Source organism: Chinchilla lanigera, unplaced genomic scaffold (genome assembly GCF_000276665.1).
Source record: "Chinchilla lanigera isolate Chin_1 unplaced genomic scaffold, ChiLan1.0 scaffold00145, whole genome shotgun sequence".
Classification (NCBI taxonomy): domain Eukaryota; kingdom Metazoa; phylum Chordata; class Mammalia; order Rodentia; family Chinchillidae; genus Chinchilla; species Chinchilla lanigera.
This window is the reverse complement of record NW_004955546.1, coordinates 1,447,268-1,469,632: the sequence shown is the minus strand read 5'-3', so window position 1 is coordinate 1,469,632 and position 22,365 is coordinate 1,447,268. Positions and strand designations below refer to the sequence as shown.

At 46.5% G+C, this 22,365-nt stretch overlaps 2 protein-coding genes across 2 annotated transcripts in view; one reads left to right on the top strand and one right to left on the bottom strand.

Moving 5' to 3' along the window:
- The window catches only part of LOC102008576 (NADH dehydrogenase [ubiquinone] iron-sulfur protein 5-like), a gene marked incomplete in the record, with an annotated part of 43,066 nt that extends 26,199 nt beyond the window's left edge, over positions 1 to 16,867 (bottom strand). Inside the window, 1 exon segment of the mRNA XM_013508414.1 lies at positions 16,778 to 16,867.
- On the top strand, positions 2,788 to 18,330 carry Znf239 (zinc finger protein 239). Its single transcript, XM_013508408.1, has 4 exons — positions 2,788 to 3,338; positions 3,621 to 3,732; positions 6,971 to 7,090; positions 16,332 to 18,330. The coding sequence occupies exon 4, from the start codon at positions 16,614 to 16,616 to the stop codon at positions 17,787 to 17,789; it is 1,176 nt and encodes a 391-aa protein (XP_013363862.1). The 5' UTR covers positions 2,788 to 3,338; positions 3,621 to 3,732; positions 6,971 to 7,090; positions 16,332 to 16,613; the 3' UTR covers positions 17,790 to 18,330.
- The last annotated feature ends 4,035 nt before the right edge of the window (positions 18,331 to 22,365 follow it).

Genomic DNA, 22,365 nt, shown 5'->3' with positions numbered 1-22,365 from the left:
CTTGATTTCACTTGGTAGACATAAGCAGAACAGTCACAAGTTCTTTTATTCTATTCCAATTTTAATCATTAATCTATAATATTCAAGCCATACATTACACTTCACATAGTAACATATGGGCTATAGAATGGCTAAGAAAGGGTAATAGCACCCACAAGGTTTAAAGGGGTGCTGTAGGGGAGTCCAAAAACAGCTAATACAGATGTAAAAGTCACTGCAGGTGGCCTCAAAGTTGTTCAAAGCACGTGGGTTCCATCAACAGGCAATTTCAGAGTGTCAGCCTGTAGCAGGTAGTGTGTATGTCACAAACAAGAGAAACTGCTGAGCTGGAGCCCCAAGAATGGAGCTTCTCTGCCTGTCCATTTTCCTGGGTAAGTTTCATGGTAAGTGACCAAGTGATGGGGTTGATGCACCATACCTGCAGTGTGAGCTGCTCTTCTTTTATGGGTCTCAGGTGAGGAGGTTGTATCTGATGTGTCTGATAAGCTCTTATGCCTGGTTTTCCTGGTACGATTTGATATGACCATTTTTTAGCTTTCCCACTGCAGAAGCCAAATACCTAACATCTGCAACTTGAAGTTGGAAATGGTATATCTGGCTCACAGTTTCAGAGCTATCAGTTCATGATTGTCCTGTTACAAGGCAGAAACATGGTGGAAGCTTATTGGGGGGTGTGAAGTAAAGCTGCTCAATTCATGGCAACCAAGAAGCAGCGCAGATGAGGAAGGGGACAAAGACTAGCCTATGGATGAGTTCATAGCTAGATGGGCCATTAGGAGAGGCTGGCTTAAGGGCATATGTCACAGGGGCATAGCCTTGGGGATGATATCTTGTCCCCAGCCCTGCCTCTCCAGCTTACTCTCTTCTTTCATAGGAGAGCTTTCCTCCACCACAAGTTTCCATCGTGATGATCTGTCTCACCTCAGGCCCAAAAGCTACCAGGCCAAGTGACCATGGACTGAAACCTCTGAATCCATGAGCCAGAATGAATCCTTCCTCCATTTAAGTTCTTTTTCTCAGGTATTCATCTCAGCAGTGGAAAGCTAATACTTGTTTCTCCTTCCATGTGCTGCCCCTCCCCCACAACCTCCCAAGTAACAGCACAGTGAGGCTTCCTTAGGAAACTGGGGTGTGCCACACTCCAGCTTACATCCTCAGGTGACCAGGAACCCTGAGGTGCACAGAGTATATAGGGAACGTGCCAAAATAGAGGTGTGATTGGACTGAGTGTCACTAAGTCAGATGCGTTATGTGAGTGAAAAGCTGAGTATGAGACATGACTACAAGAAAGGTGTCTTTGGCCACTATAACACATCACCAGAACCTGGATGGCTTATTGAGGACGGAAATCCATCTCATAGCTTTGGAGGCCAGGGGCCAGGGTCAGGGCGCTGGCAGGTAGTCTGGGAAGACCACACACCTGCTGTGTGCTCAGGGCTCCTGCTCTCCCTCTGCCACTCATGCCCACAGAACTTGGTCCACACACACCCTGTGAGGCACACACTCCTGATTTAGTGACACTCAGTCCAATCACACCTGTTTTGGCACATTCCTTATAGGTTCTGTGCTCCTCACAGGGTTCCTGGTCACCTGCTTTCTGGTGCACAGATGGCTATCTTTCACTGTATTCTGCACGGTCTGAGTGATAAGGGGTCTCCTGGGCCTCTTTATATGAGCCCTAGACCCACTTGTGAGGTGCCTTAGACTGTTTCATGCTGTTCTAACAGAATACCACAGATTGGTAATTTACAAAGGGAAGGAATTTATTTCTTACAGTTTAGGAGGTCGGCAAGACAACATCAAGGTGCAAGCATCTGGTGAAGGCCTGGCTTTGTCATCCCATGGCAATGGAGATGACAGGAAGGGAGAGAATGGGAAAGAGAGAAGAGGGAGAGAATGACTGCAAGAGATCAAGTCTTTTACAACCTGCATCAGGAGGCTGGGGATTTAGCTCAGCGGCAAAGCGCCTGCCTGGCAAGCACAACGTCGTGAGTTCGGTTCCTGGTACCGGAGAAAAAAAAAAAAAAAAAAAAAACAACCTGCATCAGTCCATTCCGGAGGGCAGAACACTGTGGCCTAATCACCTCTCAAAGACCCCCTCTTGACAGTTGCTCTGGGGAGTAAGTTTACAATAGATGCTTTTTGGAGGATACATTCAAACCACCATGAAGTTCTGTTCTCATGACCCAATGACCTCGCAAAGGCCCCACTCTTTAATGCCGAGCATCACGTTGACTCTCCCCTCCTCTTCTGCATTTGCTCTAATTTCCTCCAAATAACTGCAGAGCTAGGTTTGGTGGCGCCTGCCTGTAATCCCAGCACTTGGGAGGCTGAGGCGAGGGAGGGGATTTGAGGGATTTTTTATTCTTTGGGATACTGGGGATTGAGCCCATGACCTTCGAACTGAGTTACATACGCAGTCCTTTATTTTTTAAGACAGGGTCCGCTAAAACGCTAAATTGGGCTCGAAACTTGTGTTTCTCCTACCTCAGAAAACCTCGCGCCCCCACGAGGTTAAGGCTTTGAACAGTTCGGATAAAAAATGAACTCTGAAGGTGACAGGATGATGTCAGGTGGTAAATATTAATTTTTGCATATTTGTAAAGGTAAAAACGAGATTACCTTCTCCTTGGTGGTATTTTAACACCAGACAAACGCCTCAAGGGTAGCCCTAAAATAACACTACGAGACACTGACTAAAAAGTCCCTAGGCTAAACGGAAGTCCCGGTCGCCGCCCGGAAATGGTCTCCGGAGAGGGTCGCCGGAAGTGGGTGCACCCGCGCGCAGCTCTCTGGGATTTGTAGTTTGGGGCCCTAGGCGAGGGCAGAGTGGGCGTCCAGCGTGCTGGTGGCCAGGTGTGGGCTCCAGGCGCGAGGGAGCCGGTCAGACTGCGTTAGCTGAGAGAGGCATCCTGGCAGGGCCCGGTGCTGGAGCGCGGCCGGGCGCACGTCAGTCCGCGCCGTGTTCCCAGCCCCTCCGCAGAACCGCGGTCACGGGTGAGACCCACGCGAGTAAGGCCGCAGCGCCTTGCCGGTCTTCCCCTCGCCAGTGCCCCTGCCCTGCGCGGCATTGTCCCGAGGCGGTTTTCGGCGGACGTCAGGGACGGAGGGAGACCCCGGAGAGGAACGCAGGGCCCCGGAGCCCTGTGCTGCCGAAAGATACGGGCTTGGGAAGAAGGTCGGGGAGGAGACCTGGGCAAAGCTCCCCCAAGCTCTAGGGCAGAACCGGGAGCCTGAGGAACTGGCGCAGCTCCGCAATGCTCGCAGCCCACGGGTTCATTCACCTCGGATTTGCCAGGGAGAGTCGCCCTGTTTGATCCAAAGCCCCACGGAGAGGGGTAAGGGAGGAAAAGGAGTCAGGGCAGGAACTGACTCCCGGTTTTGTTTTTTGGTTTTGCGGGGGTTGTCTTTTTGAGACGAGGTCTCGCTGTGCAGTTTAGGCAGGTCTTGAGCTCACTTTGTAGCCCAGGCTGGGCTCGAATTCTCAACGATCCTCCTGCCTCAGCCTCCCAAGTGCTGGGATTACAGGCCTGCGCCACCATGCCCAGCTTGACTGCCACAGTCAAGGTGGACTTGGTTTTCATGGCTTTTTTTTTCCCCTCCTAACTCTGCCTTTCCAGGAATCTGCTCTTCCCTGAGCAGAGGACATGATCAAGTTCCAGGTGAGCTGGGGTTTCTCCTGACATGCCTTGTGTCTGACACTAGACATAAGCTTGCTTTCTCCGGAGGAAGGTATGCATCATCACTGCGTGCCTGTTTAATGTCTGATCCTGTTCCTGTACCGTGTGTTTTCCTCATTGTTGTCAGAGCTCACTGTGAGACATAGGAGTTTCATACACATGGGCATCGAGGTACTGAGGCATTAAATACTAAGGGCAAAGAGCTGGCAGATGATGTCTCTGGGCTTCGCACAGGTATCCACCGCACCTCCATAACTTTGCTCCGCTTCTCAGAGTGCACAGCTGTGTTCTTTTGTCAAAAAATTCCACAGAGCACCTTTGCCTGGGCGCCTCAGAGTTGGCATTTTTTTGCAGACATTTCACAATATGTCTTCCCTGTCGGTGACAAAGCACCTGAGGTAATCGGCTTTGAAGGAGAAAGGATTGATTTAGGCTCACACTTTCAGAGGTTTCAGCCCATGGCTCTTGGCCTCCTCACTTTGGGCTGTGGTAGGAGGAGCATTTGGGAAGGCCTGTTCACCTCATGGTGGCCACAAATTCGACGAAGGGGTTAGGATCCCCGTGTTACCTTCGAGGTCACACACCCAGTGACCTAACTTCCGTCCACCACCTCCAAAGGCTAGTAATCATGCCTTTAGCTTGTGAACAGCCTTTCCGGGACGCTCCGTATCGAAACTGTAGCATGTCAGATATCATTCTGAGTGTTTCAGGAAAACAAGTAGAATTATTAACTGGGTGCTTTTCGTTAAGGAACTCATCCTCTTGATGAGTGGATTCATTACATGTATACAGAGTGCATGCATGTTAATTAATGGTGATCATTCATTTACCATGAAGAGTGAAAAATATGAGAAAGTTAAACGGCAGCATAGTCATTACACAGTCAGTCCTAGAAATGCTCTTCAGTCTATGCGTCAGAATCATCTGTGGTGGTTTTTAAGAATTCTGAGTTTCCTAGCTACCTGCTCCAGACGGGAGATTTTCCCTGCGTTGTTATCCCACTCACCCAAAGATTGACTGAGAAATTCCCTTATGCATACGTGATGTCGGTGTAACTAAAATGGGTTACCTAACCAGATCTTCCTCCCGCCAATAATGTGTCTACATATTTAATTGATGCAATAAATTTTGAATTACCAAATATCACTTTGTTTAAAAAAAAGCAAAACACTTTGTCATTTGTCTCCATAGAAGCATTTGTAGAAAGTCACCTCAAGACTGACACATAGTATCATAGAGCATCTGGTGGAAGGGGTTCACCAACCCCTCCCCACCCTGCTGCTAGTGTTTGATGGTGAAGAACTGTGACTTGGGGGGATGGGAAGGGTCTCATCATTCGTTGCAGAGAGCAGCAGAGCCAGAAGTGAACCCCATGTTTTATAGGTGCAGGCTGTGCTTTCTCCATAGCTGAACAGGTTGTCATACCTGAAGATGTTTGAATAAAATATCATGGTGAAATATTTTTTCCTTAATGACTCAGAGTATTGCTCTGTCACCTCGACAGGCCCTCAAGCTCCTGGGCTAAGCATAGTCAGCTGGCTGCAAAGCAGGATGGCATGGCAGAGGGGCCTGGGTGGAAGAGAGTTGCTCATTTCAGGCAGCCAAGAGGCAGAGCAAAAAAGGAAGGAGCCAGGGAGGGAGATAAAGCCTTCCAGGCCATGCCCCACCTCCTAACAGGAAGTCAGCTGTGGACCCCTATAATCCAGTCACCTTCTAAAAGCTCCCCACTGTGAGCACACAGGGCCCTTGGGGGGGCATCTTGATATAAACTGAAACACTGACCTTGGAAGCTTGGGAGAAAGCTACTGCTCTTCCTTACTGTCGCCTTCTCCACTGGTGATCCTCTGGGTGAATCCTGTCTCCTGCAGGGCAGGCACTGCCCTGAGTCCTGAGGAAGGAACACTGCTTCCACAATCTGGGGCAGAAGCTGTTCAGAGGATCCAGTGTGCAGGACAGCAGCCTTGTGAGGCCAAGATTAGGCATTGGGCTTTATTTGGCCCCTGTTGTCTGCAAGATACTCTTGTCACTTCGCTTTGCAAAGCCTGGCCCACAGGTGGGTGTAGCCCATGATCTGTGCAGATGTTGAGTGAATGTTAAAGCCTGGATCCTCCCTGCCCATCAGGTCCCTGGTGAGAGCTGTGCACATTGAAGGATCTGAATAAGCACAGTATCTGACTCCTGTCCCTTTGCAGTCCTGACCTTGTGCTTACAGTGACCAAATCACTTACTTCTCTGTCTTGGGGATTACATGACTTTGGGGGAGACTGTAAATAAGAAAGTAAACGCACAGGCAAGGTGGCCAAGTTAGACAGAAACGAAACCAGGAGGTGACAGCTCCTAGGTGCTCAAGTGGGCTACATGGTCTGGGACCTGTCTCTAAGGAGGCAGTAGGCGGACGTGGTGGTGCACGCCTATAATCCCAGCACTCAGAAGCTGAGGCAGGAGGATCGTTGGGAGTTGGAGACCAGCCTGGGCTACAAAGTGAGCTCAAAGCCAGCCTGGACTGCATAGCGAGACCCTGTCTCCAAAAGACAAAAAAGAAAAAAAAAGTAGCAATGAGGCTGAGAGCCGGTGAGAAGGAACTGGGCATGAAAAGATGGAGCAAGCCCCAGGGGTGCAGTGGGTACTGACGCCCAGGCACTGAGCTGAGGAGTGTGATGTGGGTTGAGGCCTCGAAGTGTCATCAGAGGACACCCGTGGCTGAGACTTGGAAGGACAGGGACCATGTTTGCAGACCCTCACGGGACAGGATGAGTCTGTGTTGTGCTCTGCCCCTTGAAGAGCCCTGGAAAATCACAGGCCTGGCCTGGCAGGTGCTCTCCAAGGTCATCCAGCTGACAGCTGCATGGGACACTGAGGTGCTGAAGCTAGTAGAGACGGTTAGGAGGCAGTGCAGGGGGAGCTGGTGGTTAGGGAGGCACAGGCGGGTACAGATCTGTCCTGTGGGGATGGCAAGGAGACCTGGGGATGGGGACATGGGAGTCAAGTAGTAAACTCCCTGCTTGTGGCTGCTGCACTCTTGGGAAAGGCAAGGCTCCTTGGTACCTGGAGACTGAGAAATGGCAGTGTGGTGAGGTCATGAGGACAAGGGTGGGAATGGGGCCACAGGGGACAGTGGCACAGGTTGCAGGTTTGCATGGAAGTGGCCATATTATGAAGGGAGGGTCTCACCGCATAGCCCAACTTTGCTGTCTGACCCCAACCTGCAGGGGGACCTGGTGGCCCCTCACCTCCCCAGCCTGCTAGCCTTCCCTGCCTCCAGCTGAGGATGGATGTGCTTCATGTTCTAGGAACCAGCAACACTCAAGGATGTGTCTGTGGACCCAATGGAGGAAGAGCAGGGGTGCCCAGGCCCTGCCCAGAGGAAACAGAAGGGTGCTGTGACCCTGCGGGGCTGCAGGAACTTGGCGGTAAGAACAAGTAGAGCCCGAATTACCTGGTTTCTTCTTGTTGCTGGCATGCTAAGAACTGAAGAGTGGGTAGTTGCCCAGCCCAGACCTGGTCCACCCCTGCTGAGCCTGGGCTTGGGGCCCATTGTGCTTTCTGTAGTCAGCCAGGCCCCATGTGGGCCTGAGATAAGCTCTCTGAGCAGAGACCATGATGCGCTGCACAGCATGCTGCAGGTCAGACAGGCAGGCCCCTGGGAGAAGGAAGCCCTGTGGGAGGCTGTGGTTGTTGCGCTCCCTGCTGACTGTGCGACCTGCTGTAGTCCTACCAGTCCCTGGCTGCCTCTTTAGGAGACTGTGTCTTCAAGACTCATGTTGATCTTCACTGCGCTTTTCTGAGCCTCTCATGTCGCCTGTGCTGGCTCTGTTTCCATAGTATGTCCCTACTTTGAGGTGTGTGCCTTCCCTTGTGTCTTTCCTTACACATGCAGGGATTCCCTCCCTTCTACCCTCCCAAACATGGTTGCAACATGGGGTAAGATGCTCTCACCCAGGGACTGGTAGTCTCACCTAGGGACTGGTAGCGTCATTGGTGATACACTTTTTCTGGAAAACACTTCTCACTGAATCAAAGAGCATTTTCAGATGTCATCTTGAATTGTAGGTATCTGTCTAGAGGAATTAATCAGTCATTCCACCTGATTATCGTGGCCAAAGACTATTAGAGTTGGGTTGATTTGGTTGAGACAGGGTCTCACTGTGTAGTCTGGGCTGGCCTTGAACACACTGTAGCCCAGGCTGGCCTCAAATTTGCAGGAATCCTCCTACCTCAGCTTCCCAAGTGCGGGGATTACAGGCGTGCACCACTATGCCCGGCTTATTAGAGTTATTTAAAATGGTGAAAATTGCTGGGCATGGTGGCACATGCCTGTAATCAGGAGGCTGAGGCGGAAGGATCTTTGCGAGTTCGAGACCAGCCTGGGCTACAAAGTGAGCTCAAGGCCAGCCTGAACTGCATAGGGAGACCCTGTCTCAAAAAGGAAAAAAAGGGGGGGGGGGATGAAAACATCAGTTTGTCCCTAAATCCAGGGAAGATTAGTCAAATGATTTGCACTTTAGGCATTTAGAGCTCATTGCGAAGGATCCAGGTTCAATCCCCCATAGCACGATAATAATAATTTAAAAAGACTTCACTAGGTAGGAAGTTGGATAAGCACGTGCGTGCCTGGCTGAACCATGTAGTTGCCTTTCTGTGGTGAAAGACCTTCTGCAGAAATGACTGAAGAACAGCACACTGTCGTAGCCGTTGGGGCCTCCTGCCTTGTCCCAGCAGGGCCCTGGCCCTCCCTCGCTGGTGACCAGGGTTCCAGGCATCCTTGCAGCCCAGCTGGGGAGGCAGGCTCTGCAGAGGGCTGCTGCCCCTGTTGGGATGGCCCATGTCCCTGTGTGTGCTGTGCCTAAGCAGGGCTTGCACTGTGCTGGGCTGGCGCTGTTCATTTGGAAGCTGCAGCCTTCCCGAGAAAGTGCAGCCTGAGTTGTGTTTTGTTTTCTGTTTTCATCTCCCTGCATCACCCCAACTCCTGGCACAAGTGGTCCTCTTGCCTCCTCAAGTAGCTGGGGCCCAGGTACTTGTCCTGTTTCCTGTGGCCTCTCTCTTACTTATTCTGAAGTTCAGTCTTCATAAATTTGAAAATCCCAGGGGCTATGTTTTGTTGTTTTTGCCGTGCTGGGAATGAAGCCAGGCCTCATGCACACTGGTCAGCGCTCCCCTCCGGGGCCACACCCAGCCCGTGCTGCTCTTGGATCGCTGTGTATCTGGTCATAGTGAGTCAGTGGGCACAGCCTTTTATTTAAATCGCCATCTCCAAGGGACATTAAATTAAACTTCCCTCTGAGAAAAATTATGTACTAAAGAGGAAGATTTCATCTGGTGTGCTTTTCACCACAACCCAGTGTAATGTGTGGGTTTCTCCCTTCTGCCTAGAGAACCCTTCTCGGGCTGTGGGGTCAGTGTCATCTGTGGAGAAAACATGCCGTGTGTGCCCTCATACACAGCCCTCCAGAAGGTTCCGCCACCTTTCCATTCTGATAGCCAGGTCTCCACTTTCCTGATGTCACAGCTCTGCTTTGCCGTGTGTGCCTGGTGGAGTCCCTGTCTCCCTGAATATCCTGGACTACTTGCAATCAGTGCAGTGGAAAACTTCAACATTGTTTTCCTTTTTAACTTCCCACATTCTCCCTTTCATTAGTACTGAAGTTCTTCCAGTCCCATAGTTTAGATATAAATGAATCATTATTAAGTTTCTTTCTCCCAGTACTCAGTCTCTGGAAATCTCACACCAATTTTTGTTTTTCTTGTTGTGGCAGGGATTGAACTCAGCCACATTGATGTGTTCTAACACTGAGCCACACTCCGCCACTAGATCTTTTTTTCTTTTTTATTTCTTTAAGTTTTGTTTAATTTATTAACACTGTTAAAAGCCTTTTTTTTTTTTTTTGGTTTTTTTGAGGCAGAGTCTTGCCATGTAGTGCAGGGTGCCTTGAACTCACTATGTAGTACACGCTGGCCTCAACTCCTACTGGATCTCCTGCCGCAGCCTCCCAAGTGCTAGGATTACAGGCGTGCACCACCACACCTAACTTGACACTGTTTAACTGTACAAATGTATGGGGTACTGTGTGGTAATTCAGTACATAATTCAGTATACAGTGTGTGATAAAATCGGGGTAGTCAACATTTCTATCTCCTTGATTGCTTTTTAAAATTTCATGTTAACACAGGGCATGGTGGCACATGCACATAATCCCAGCACTCGCGAGGCAGAGGCAGGAGGGTCGCCATGAATTCAAGGCCAGCCTGAACTATAAAGGGAGACCCTGTGTTAAAAAAAAAAAAAAATTGTGTGTGTTAACAGTGCACATTTGTAGGGTACAGTATGATATTTCAGTACATGTATCCACTAGTGTTCATCAAGTCAGGATGGTTAATGCAGCCCACTCTTGGTGTTTCCTAAAGTCTGTAGCAGGGTCTTATAAATGACAGCCTCCCCACCCTACCACTTTGTTCATGTTAGATCCCCATTCTCCACCCTCTGCTGTGCCCGCCATAGACCTCATCTGAAATGGGTGTACTTAATACTTGAATCTCCAGATCTCAAGTTAGATCTGGTAAGTAGACTTACCTCTCTTTAAGGTTACTGTTCACACGACCCTGGATAAAGCTGGAGTTATGTCTCATGTGGAGACTCTGAACTCCTGGACTGGCTTTCAGTGCTCTTGTGCCTGGTCTGACCCAGGAGCAGCAGTCCTGAGTCTAACCCAAGATGCTGACCCTCCCTACCAGCCTTTTCTCTTCTCCTGTGTCCTCTTGCTTCCTTGGCTAGAACCTTTGCCCATACTCTGCTTCCTGATTAATTTTGCCCTTTAAGACTTTATTTGAAGTCCACTGCCTGTGTGAAACCATTGACCGCCCCCCCCTTCCATTGACTCCTTCTTGGTATTTTCTATCTCATTCGTAGGCTTGGTTACACATTTTCATGGATACTTTTCTTTAACCGTTCAATCTCCAATCTGGTTTTTTCCTTGTTTCTAGCCAGGTTCCAGGAGGGAAAGCAGCATACCTGATACTGTTGCTGCTTACTGTCTGTAGGCATTTGGCTCCAGGACCTCTGCAGACACCAAAATCCAAAACGTTTAAGTCTCTCATATCAAATGGCATAGCATCTATGTACACCTTGTAATCATCTCAAGGTTACTTATAACACCTAATGCAGTGCAAATTCTATATAAGTGATTATGCCGTTATATTAGTTAGAGACTAATGACCAAAAACAGAAAGTCTATAAGCATTCAATACAGGTACAGTTTTTTTGTCAAGTATTTTCAGTATGCAATTGCTTGGCTCTATGAACATGGGACCAAGAGATATGGGACTATTTTCAATGCTGTGTAGTCATAGTCAGTACTTAATAACTGACTGCAGCAGAGTTGAGCAGGTGAGAAATATTTCTTAGGGTCTTGTTGGGGAACATTACACAAGCACAGCATATTCCTATGAATCTGGCAGGTCCCACAAAGGACACAGCACTGCTCTGTTTTGTTTGGTTTTGTCTTTTTGAGACAGGGTCTTGATATGCACTTCAGGCTGGCCTTGAGCTCACTTTGTAGCCCAGGCTGGTCTCAAACTCACAGTGATCCTCCTGTCTCAGTCTCCCGAGTGCTGAGATTACAGGCATGCACCACCACGCCCGGCTTTTTTTGTTTTGTTTTGTTTTGTTTTGTTTTGTAATATATGCATCTTGAGACCATAATGTTTTGGGTTTTTTGTTTTGTTTTGTTTGTTTGTTTGTGATACTGGAGATCAAACTCAGGACCTTGCGCTTGCCAGGCAGGCGCTTGTGCCACTGAGCTATATCCCCAGCCCTCACAGTGCTGCTCTGGGAGAATGGAGGTGTGTGGTGGGATAAAGGTGATGGTGTGTCTTGGAGAGGTCTGGGGAGGCCTCTGATACGACATTTAGGCTGAGAGCTAAAGGATTAATGGTTTAAACAGATGGCTGTTCAGGCAGGGAATCATGCAAGGAGAAGCCTAGAGACCCAGAAGGGGGAGTGTGGCTAGAACACCTCCTTGAGGGTAGGGTGGGGGAAGTGTGGGCAGGGCCGGGGTGCTCGTGGCATCGAGGGCAGTGATGAGAGTTTATGTTAAGTACAGTGGGCAGTGTTGTGCTCACACTGACCTAGTATTACTGTGGTTTTACAGAGGACACAGGAGGACTGTGTGGGCTTCCAACTCCAAGAGCTGCCATGTGTCTTCATCTTCACTGATAGAAAATTGGACATAGTTAGCCAGGCATGGTGGTGCATGCCTGTAATCCCAGCACTTGGGAGGCTGAGGCAGAAAGATCGCTGCAAGTTTGAGGTCAGCCTGGACCACACAGCAAGACCTTGTCTCAAAAAACAAAACAAAATAGAACAAAAAACAACAACAACAACAAAAATATATATATGTGTATATATGTATGTGTATATATATATATATAGTATATAGTTGTCCAACACTTTTGTTTTATGCAGTAAGACAAAGTCTCAAATCAAGCAACACAAGCATATGTGAAATGAAATCCCCAACAGTTTGTGTATCCCATTTATTCTATGTACTCCCTATTTATGTATTAAGTATCCGGCAGCTTTCCTATCACTGAGACACACAATCCCGACCCCTGCAACTTAAAGGAGAAAAGGTGTAATTTGGCTGGTGGTTTCAAGAAACTCAGTCCATGGTTGGCTCAAAGCAGGAACATCATGGTGGTAGAGTGTAGCAGAGCAAAGATGCTTAGCTCATGGTGGCCAAGAAGCAGAGCAGGGCAACAGGCTAAAGAGGAAGGAGTGAGGGCCAGAACAGACCCCAAGGCTACACGTGCACCCAGACACAGCTAGAAATGAGCTTTACAAATTCCCTGGGTGTTTCTTAATCAACTTGACATATCTCAATTAAGGTTCATGTGGTGTATATATTAAAGTTTTATGACATGATATCGTATTTTTTAGTTTCCTGTTTTACGTGTTAGCTTATTTGTCATAACTCCCTATAAAATGACCTTTTCTAAATGTCAATGTTTTCCTAATGTTGCATAGTCACTCTTCATATTATTTTAAGTGTTTAAATACTAATATCATAAAATTTTATTACTGCTTATAAAAAACTTTTCATTGGTAAAATTTCTCTTCTGTTGATTCATACACCTGTACTTTCTGCACCATTGCAGTTACTGCACCTGTCGTTTCTGCACCTGCCATCCCAGGTATTGTACAGTAAGGGTGTTGAAACAATGTCTTTTCACCATTTAATATTGGTGTACCGTATGATTTAACTGTTCCAAGCTGCAGAGGCTTTTTTGGTTTGTTTGGTTTTGGGGTTTTTTTTTTGTTGGTTTTTTTTTTTTTGCCTTTTTGAGACAGAGTCTCCCTATGCAGTTCAGACTGGCCTTGAGCTTTGTAGCCCAGGCTGGTCTCAAACTCGGAACTCGTGCTGATCCTCCTGCCTCAGGCTCCTGAGTGCTGGGATTACAGGCATGCCCCACCACACCCTGCTTGCAGTTTTTCTTTTTTCTTTTGCTTTTTGTTTTTGTTTGTTTTGTTGTTATTGTTCTGTTTTTGTTTTTTCTTCCCATGACTTTAAAATCTGTAAACATGGGATGCATGTACAGATTGCATGGAAAGGCTTCTAACAAAACAACACTCCAGGCTCTGCTGCCACGGGGGCCACAGCAAGGCTTCTAAAGGTGCTCAGTTGTGACCCTGTTTTTCATTCTAACAAAGTGCTTATACAGCTCTCTCTCTCTCTGTCCCTCTCTCTTACACACATACACACATTCACACACACACACACACACACATGCATTCACATGGTATCTTACTTTTTTTGTTGCTGAGACACAATACCCAACACTTACAGCTTAAGGAAGGAGAGGTTTATTTGGGTTTTTTGAGTTTTTTGTCTGTGTGACACAAGGTCTCACTATACCATTTCGGCTGGCCTTGAACTCACTTTGTAGCCCAGGCTGGCCTGGAACTTGGAACAATCCTCCTGCCTCAGCCTCCTGAGTGCTGGGATTACTGGCGTGTGCCACCACGCCTGGCAGAGAGGTTTATTTTGGCTCACAGTTTGTAGAGGTTTTGGTTTCTAGTTAGCTTGTTCTAAAGCAGAACATAATGGCACAGGCGCATGGTGGACAGGAAACAGGATCAGGGAGGAGTTGAGGGAGATGCACCCTTCAAGGCCATGCCCACAGTGACTCTCCTCTAACTCAGCCCCACCTCCCAACAGTTAGGCAACTGTGCAGCCTCCCCAGTCTAATCACCGTTTAAATGTTAGGCTTTGGGGGCCACTTTAGATCTAAATCATAACACCTGGTTTTCAAAAGTGTGAGAAGGTACACAATGAAAACCATACCCCTAACTGCTGTGGTCCCACAAGCGGTCACAGCACATGACGCCACAGCCCTGCCCAGCCCTGGAGAAGGTCTCCTCCAGCAAGACACCATGTGCATGCCTGAATGACTCTGCCAGGTGCTGGCAGTGTGTCCGTCCCTCTGCTCACCAGTATCCTGTCTTCAGATGTGGGCTTGTACTGTAAAAGGTGGGAAATGCTGCTACAGTATCAGTTCAATCTGAATTTATAGTATTGTGATGTACTGCCATTTCTTAATTTACCAGTACTTGATATTTTCTGTTGACTTCCTCATGTCATAAATGAAGATACAGCATTTTTATTTTACCTCCCCTAAGGTAACCATCCTCCCAAGAACCTGTGTTCACTCCTTCAGTAATTAATGATGATACTGTTTTTATGCTGTAAAAATGGGTCCCTGGAAAGTAGTATACTGTGATTAGAATCCCCTCATCCCATAGCTAACTCTTACTCTTTAAAATATATCTTATTAGAGTGGGATTTTTTTTTCCATACTGATACTGTGGAGTTTTGGTTAATTATTTTTTATTTCATGCATCAGTAATTGATTCAACCTAATTAGGTATTTTATTGAAATATTTGTTTACTGCTATCTCTTACATCATGCATCATTTTTATAATTTAAAAAAATACTACAATTCATTTGAGTGATTGAGAAATCAAATCCTTTATTTGAAAGAGTATCTACTTGTTTTCTCCCATCAAAATGACTATAGAATTCTAATTTCACAATAACTCTTCCTCAGACTTGCAAATATCATTGTCATTATATTATCATTAGGCCTCCTGTATTGCCATCTCAGAGTTCAGTGTCTCTGCAATGCACTTTTGTGTGTGTGTGTGTGTGTGTGTGAGAGAGAGAGAGAGAGAGAGAGAGAGAGAGAGAGAGAGAGAGAGAGACTGGGTCTCGCTATGCACTTCAGGCTGGCCTTGAGCTCACTTGTAGCCCAGGTTGGTCTCAAACTCACAACGATGATCCTCCAACCTCAACCTCCCCGAGTGCTGGGGTTACAGGTGTGCGCCACTGCGCCTGGCTGTAATTCACATTTAACTGTACATAGTCTGTCTTCCTATCTGAATGCTTTTAGGGTTTTATGGGAAAGAGATCATTGGTTTTTGTTTTTCTTGAAGTGTACATGCTTAGCAAGGGTATGCTCACTCATGGGTCTTTTTACACATCAGGTTTATCACTCCGTGGGCCCTATGACCCGAGTTGTGGGAAACACTTGTTTTTGTTATTTCTTTGATCATTTTCTTACACTTGACTTTACTGTTCTAACATTCTCCTAAGAAATGGGCTTCTGCCTTCCATTTTTCCATGTCTACCTTTTAAAGCTGTGCTACAGAGGAATCCCTGAGCCCTATCTGGCTAGCTGCATTTTACCCTTCCACTGGTCTGGGTTGCAGCCCTGGACAAGGCCTGACAGCCCTCAGCCTTGGTCCCTCAGGAACAGATGAGGCCTTGCCATCCTATAGCATGTATCACTTGGGGTCTACATCTTACGTATTAATTTAGATCATTTCAGTCACTTTACTAGTTTAGAAAAATTATGATTATTTTTGTAGCAGTGTGTCTGTACTTTATTAGATTTTATTTAAATGCGTTATTCTCTCCAGTTTCTCTGGGATCTTAATTGTATACTCTTAAAATTCTATTTCCTCTTCTGTTTCTTGAAACTGTGCCTCTCATTAGTCCCTCTCCCCTTTTCTTCACATATATTTTTAATTTACCACCTTGAAGTTTCTCCAAAAGTCCTGCATTCCCAGGCTGACACCTTTGGAGTGAGTATGTCATTTTAGAGGACACCTCAGCAACTGGTCCTCAGGGAAGCAGCTCAGAATCCTGATGGTGGGCAGTGAGGGCCACTGCAGAGGGACATCTCTCTGCACTCAGCCCCAGTGTCAGGGTTGCAGGATTCACAGGCTTCTGTAGGATTAGGAAAGGAATCCTTCACTGGCTGTGGTTAAAAGTGGAGTGGGAGGGGCAGGGGACATAGCTCAGCGGCACAAGCGCCTGCCTGGCAAGCACAAGATCTTGAGTTCGATTCCCAGTACCAAAAAAAAGTGGAGTGGGATCATGTGTCTTTGTTTTTTTTGGTGGTGGGGTAGTACTGTGAATCAAACTCAGGATTCTTGTGCCACTGAGCTATATCCCCGGTTCATGTGCCTTTGAACCTGGGTCATCATCTCCTATGTTAACACAAAGGACATGACTATTAGGACAAACCAAACTTTCTGTTCCGAAATCTTAAAATCCACCCTTTGTTCTTATCATTGAACTCTCTTTGTTTCCTAGGAGACTCAAAAGAATTCTGTGGCATCTTTGAGACAAAGGACAGTCGGACCTGTCACACAAGTTTCCTGCAGCTGATTTCAGAGATCGTGGCCAGTTAGCACCTGGGAATGGAGACTGTATTGTGACTCAGGGGAAGAGCATAGGGGTCCTGGGCTAGATCCCTCCCAGAAGTGAGGAGAAGCATCTTGTCATATTCCAGAAACAACAACAGTTTGGTGATTCTTCAGTGACTTTGCAGACACTGAAAGTGAAAACTACCTGTCTTTGGCAGCCCCAAGCAAGATGGCCACACAAGACTCCCCTGGGAAGCTGTGTAAGAATGAGCCCCAGGATCCTTGGGAGAGCGGAGGTGTCTTTGCACCTGAAGAGAGCACCAAGAGCCAGGTGATGAGGGAGCAAAGGCCTACCATGGCCCGGGGTTCTGAAAACCTGCAAGTTAAACTTACGTCCGACAGTACGGAGCCAGCGTCGCCACTGGTTGGTGGTGAAGCCACTTGCCAGAGTAGGCCAGTGAAAGAATCTTCAGATCCCTTTGTCCGTAACTGCAAAGACATTTCAAGATGGAAGTCACGACTGGTCAGCTGCAGACACCAGAGAGCTCACCCAGAGCAGAAGTCCTGTCACTGTGGTGGGAAGTTGCTGCACACCAGCCTAGATACTGATCTCTACACAAAGATCCACCCTGCAGAAAAGCCACACAAGTGTAACCAGTGCAGAAAAGACTTCAGTCAGAAGTCAGAGCTCCTGCGGCACCAGCGATGCCACATGGAAGAGAAGCCCTACACATGCATGCAGTGTGGCAAGGGCTTCACCAGGAGCTCCAGCCTGCTTGTCCACCAGGCCATCCACACTGACGAGAAGCCCTACAAGTGTGACAAATGCGGCAAGGGCTTCACTAGAAGCTCTAGCCTGCTCATCCATCATGCAGTCCACACTGGCGAGAAGCCATATAAGTGTGACAAATGCGGCAAGGGCTTCAGCCAGAGCTCCAAGTTGCACATCCACCAGAGGGTGCACACGGGGGAAAAGCCCTATGAGTGCGGAGAGTGCGGCATGAGCTTCAGCCAGCGTTCCAACCTGCACATCCACCAGCGGGTGCACACTGGGGAGAGGCCCTACAAATGCGGGGAATGTGGCAAGGGCTTCAGCCAGAGCTCCAACCTGCATATCCACCGGTGTATCCATACCGGTGAGAAGCCCTACCAGTGCTACGAGTGCGGCAAGGGCTTCAGCCAGAGCTCAGATCTCCGCATCCACCTCCGGGTGCACACAGGGGAGAAGCCCTACCACTGTGGCAAATGTGGCAAGGGCTTCAGCCAGAGCTCCAAGCTCCTCATCCACCAGCGTGTGCACACAGGGGAGAAGCCCTACGAGTGCAGCAAATGTGGCAGGGGCTTTAGCCAAAGCTCCAACCTGCACATCCACCAGCGCGTGCACAGGAAGGACCCGGATCTGTGACGCGGCTGGATCAGGTCTCTAATGCTGTGAGGACTTTCATGTTTCTAATGTATCTCTTACCTTTCTACTCCTCAAAGGAGAAAGATGAGAGTCAGTCAGCTATGTGCCCTCACTGAAAAGTCATTCATTCATTCAAAGCGCCAAGCACTTAGTTAAGCTGCACAGTGGGTGGGGGTGTTCTGGTCCCTCACGTGGGATAGAGTGGAACGTCTGTATTTCAGTTCAGCCGGTGTTATTAGAACTATATATCCACCTAGAATTTTTAACTGCGAGAACTTTATAATTTATTTGTCCAGGTAGGGCATGTTTTCCTTTGTTCACATTTTGTGCAGAATTGGTACTCTTGTTTTTCTTCAGATGATGTGCCTTGTGTTTTTCATATCTTCTTTGAGTTCCCTGCCCTAAATTCTGATTATATATTACATCCATTTTAAGCTGGGAGGGGTAAAGGTTGGTGATACAGTGGACATCAAAATCACCAGTGTTTAATGCCAACATGTACATCAGTCTGTGGCCACAGTAAAGAGCTGGAGAAGAGTTACTCTTGTAATAGACTCCTATACACTGTTTTAACTGAAGTCTTGTACACACACACACACACACACACACACAGACACACACCCTGCTGCCACGGGTAACCCTTCAGGAACAGTTATTTTTCGTGAATGCAGCCAGCTTTTTGGGTACGTCCAGGCTGAAAGCAAAGGAAGGTCCAAAGCAACATGCCCAAGGTAGATACCAATAAAGCTGGCACTGAAAGGAGATTGTGAAAGGTGATGCTAACAGGTAAGTTCCAGGCAGAGCTAGGAAAGGCTGGCAGAGGGGCATGTGGAGCCTCATCAGCAGACGCTGCAGAAACCATGTTGGGGCTTGAAAAACTAAAGCAGAGGAAGTGGTAGACAATGATTTTTGTTAATCATGTCTGATTCCTAAAGACAACATAAAATGCTAGGAAAGTGGTTTTTTTGCTTTTAGGGGGGGGGGTTTTGGGGGTTTTTTTGGGTTTTTTCTGGTACTGGGAATTGAACTCATGACTTTGCGCTTGCCAGGCAGGCGCTGTGCTGCTGAGCTAAATCCCCAGCCCCTTAGGAAAATGTTTTTATATTTATAAAACCACAACGAGAAAGAGATCAAGAGAAAGATCATCAGCAAGTGGGATCTCAGAAAATGAGAGACACAAGCTGGCTGTGATGGTACATACTTGTACTCCTAGCCACTTTGGAGGTAGAGGTGCAGGTGGGAGGACCACAGGAGCCAAGGAGTTTTGAAGCCAGCCTGGGCAATGACAAGGCTCCTCAAAACAAAAAAGAACAAGGCATAATGTATGCCCCCTGCATATGCTTATTTTAGGTAAGAAAGAACTCAGAGGATCATTGCGAGTTCTAGGCCAGCCTGGGCTACAAAGTGAGCTCAAGGCCAGCCTGAACTGGATAGTGAGATCCTGTCTCAAAAAGACAATAAAAAGAACTCAAGTCTAAACTCTCACTTTAAGAAACTAAAAAAAAAAAAAACCTTTAAAAAGCACATTTAGCACAAACCAAGGAGAAAGAAAAATAGGAACTAAAAGTGAAATGGAAAATGGAAAAACAATTGAGAAAATTCAATGGAATCAAAACCTGGCTCTTTGAAAGGACTGATAAAAGTCTCCATATCAGGAATGAAAGAAAAAACATCACTATGAATCCTACAGATATTAGAAGAGTAATAAATGTTACCAACTTTATGGCAAATGCACAAATTAGATGTACCAGAAAAATTCCTTAAAAGGCATGTACCAAGGAGAGAATTCAGCCCTAATAAGTTGAATTTGTAGCTGATGAAATTTAACAAAGTCCAGCCATAGGTGGCACAAATTCTTTCAAACATGTAAGAAAAATATAATTTACATAAAACGTAACCCAAAGAATCATTTCCTCGTTCATATTATGAGACCAACAGAACACAATTACCTAAGCCAGAAGGAACATGAAAAGAAAAAATTGGGTCAATTTCATGTACATGGATGTGAAAATTTGTTTTGAAAATGGCAACCTATAATAGCATTACATCACACTGAGGTGAGGTTTATTCTAGAAATGCATAGTAGCTTTAGCATTCAAAAAAATAGTGTGAGCTGGGTGTGATGGCACATGCCTGTAATTCCAAAACTCTGAGATTGAAGCTGGAGGATGACAAGTTCAAGCCCAGCCTGGGCAACTTAGCAAGACTGTCTCAATTTTTTTTTTATTTTTTTATTTTTTGAGATGACAGGGTCTCGCTATGCAGTTCAGGCTGGCCTTGAGCTCACTTTGTAGCCCAGGCTGGTCTCGAACTCACAACGATTCTCCTGCCTCAGCCTCCCAAGTGCTGGGATTACAGGCGCGCACCACCACTCCCAGCCCTTTCTTGTCGTTTTTCTTTTTTTTTTTTTTTTTTTTTGGTACCAAAGAATTGAATTCATGACCTCAAGCTTGCCAGGCAAGCGCTTATGCTGCTGAGCTACATCCCTGGCCCTGTTTTTATTTTTTCTTGATTGTTTTTGTTTTTACATGAACATGGACATTGTTTCTAGTTTGTTGTTATTGTTGTTCTGTTCTTGTTTTTATTTCTTCCTTTTCTTTCCCTTATGTCTTCTTCACTAGTTTCCCATACTCTGCATAATCTTCCTTTGTCCTTCAGCTTTGCTTCTAATCTCTTCCTTTTCTTCTGTTTATTTTTCCCCCCTGATGCTTTTTAAATTTTCTCCCAAAGGGTAAAATCACCATACTGAGGGCATATCTAATGTATACCATTCTCTAGCTTTTTACTTTGTTATAACCACAAATCCAGTTCATAAGGTTAGAGCTGGCAAAATAGTTTCCCAGTTTGTCATTTTGTAGGCTGTTTGATGCTATTGTTATTGCTGATTGTACAACTTTTCCCAAGGTGACATAATTGTTCTTCTAGTTAGTTGTTCTTCCTAGTATGCAAAGGCAGAGATTGCCTGAGGGTTATAAAAAACACTATAGGCCAGTGCCAAAGAACCAGGGGCTAGACCAAATAAGCAGCAACGGGGCTGGGGATTTAGCTCAGTGGCAAAGCGCCTGCCTGGCAAGCGCAAGGTCGTGAGTTCGGTTCCCGGTACCGGAGAAAAGCTAAAAAAAAAAAAAAAAAACAAATAAGCAGCAACTTCTCAGCCTCAGTAAATTGAAGATCTTGCAACAGACTGAAAGCCAGCTAGCTACACCTGGAAGACATCTCTGAGAAGTAGTAATTTCCTAAGGGTTCTGAATATTAGCAATAAAGCTACTTGCCATAAGTAATTTATAAGCACCAACCCAGAAATTAAATTTAAAAAAAAAAAGAAAAACAAACAAAGAACACACCTAAGCAAGCTGCAACCCCATTCTTCTAGGTCACCAAAGGCCAACCCAGGGGCCAGTGAGGTGGAACACTTTGAAGGCCACCCACCTGGACTCTGAAGAGTAACAGTGGAAGTAACAAAGCAGATGAATGAGGCTCTAGAACAAATCAAATAATTTCTCAGATAACTACAGAGATAGTAACCATATTCCTAAAAGCACAAAATGCTAAAAGAAAGAATCCCTGAGAAGATAACACCATACTTACAAGTTTCATAACTTAAGGACCTAGAAAGTCAAAGCCACTTTTTAAAAGACAAACTGGAAAATCATAATAATCATAATGATAGTATCTGAACTAAGACAGACATATAGTATAAATAAATGGAATAGGATTAGACCCACCTATATTTTCTGTTGGGAATAATTTAATGGGAGAAAAGATAGTTTTCAATACAAAGTTCTGTACAAGCCAAACAGTGGTGCATGCCTCTAATCCAAGCACTTGGGAGGCTCAGGCAGGAGGATTGCTGTGAGTTCAAGGCCAGCTTGGGCTACAAAGTGAGTTCAAGTCCAGCTGAACTGCATAGCAAAACCCTATCTCAAAAAGAAAAAAAACCCGGTACCGGAGAAAAACCAAAAAAAAAAGAAAAAAAAGTTCTGGGGAAAGTATTTATGTGGGGAAAATGTATAATGTAAACATAAACATGGAAGCTGAAAGGTGCCCGGAAGGAAACCTTAGGACACAAAAAGAGAGCTAGGGCCAGGCATGGTGGCCTATGCCTGTAATCCCAGCACTCAGGAAGCTGAGGCAGGAGGATGTCATGAGTTTGAGACCAGCCTGAGCTACATAAGCAAGTTCAAGGTCAGTCTGCACTACACAGAGAGACCCTGTCTCACCAAAAAAAAAAAAAAAAAACCCTAGGAATGGAAGCTCAGTGGTAAAGCATACGCCTAGCATGTGCCAGACCTTGATAACCAGATGCAGTGGCATAGCCTTTTGTCCTTGCTCCTCAGAAGGCTGAGGCAGGAGGACTACTTGAAGCCAGGAATTAGAGGTCAGCATAGGAAACATAGACATCCACCTCAAAATAAATAAACTATGTTGTTTGAAACTTAAGAAATACAAGCTAAGGACTGGAAGGTGGGTAAACTTCTACCCAGAGTGTATAAAGAACTCTTACAATGCAGTAATAAAAGACAACTTGATGAAAATACAGACAAATCAGGCGTGGTGGCGCATGCCTGTAATCCCA

Excerpts from the sequence above, each read along its gene's own strand:
- Znf239 (XM_013508408.1), top strand. The coding sequence starts at position 16,614 with ATGGCCACACAAGACTCCCCTGGGAAGCTGTGTAAGAATGAGCCCCAG.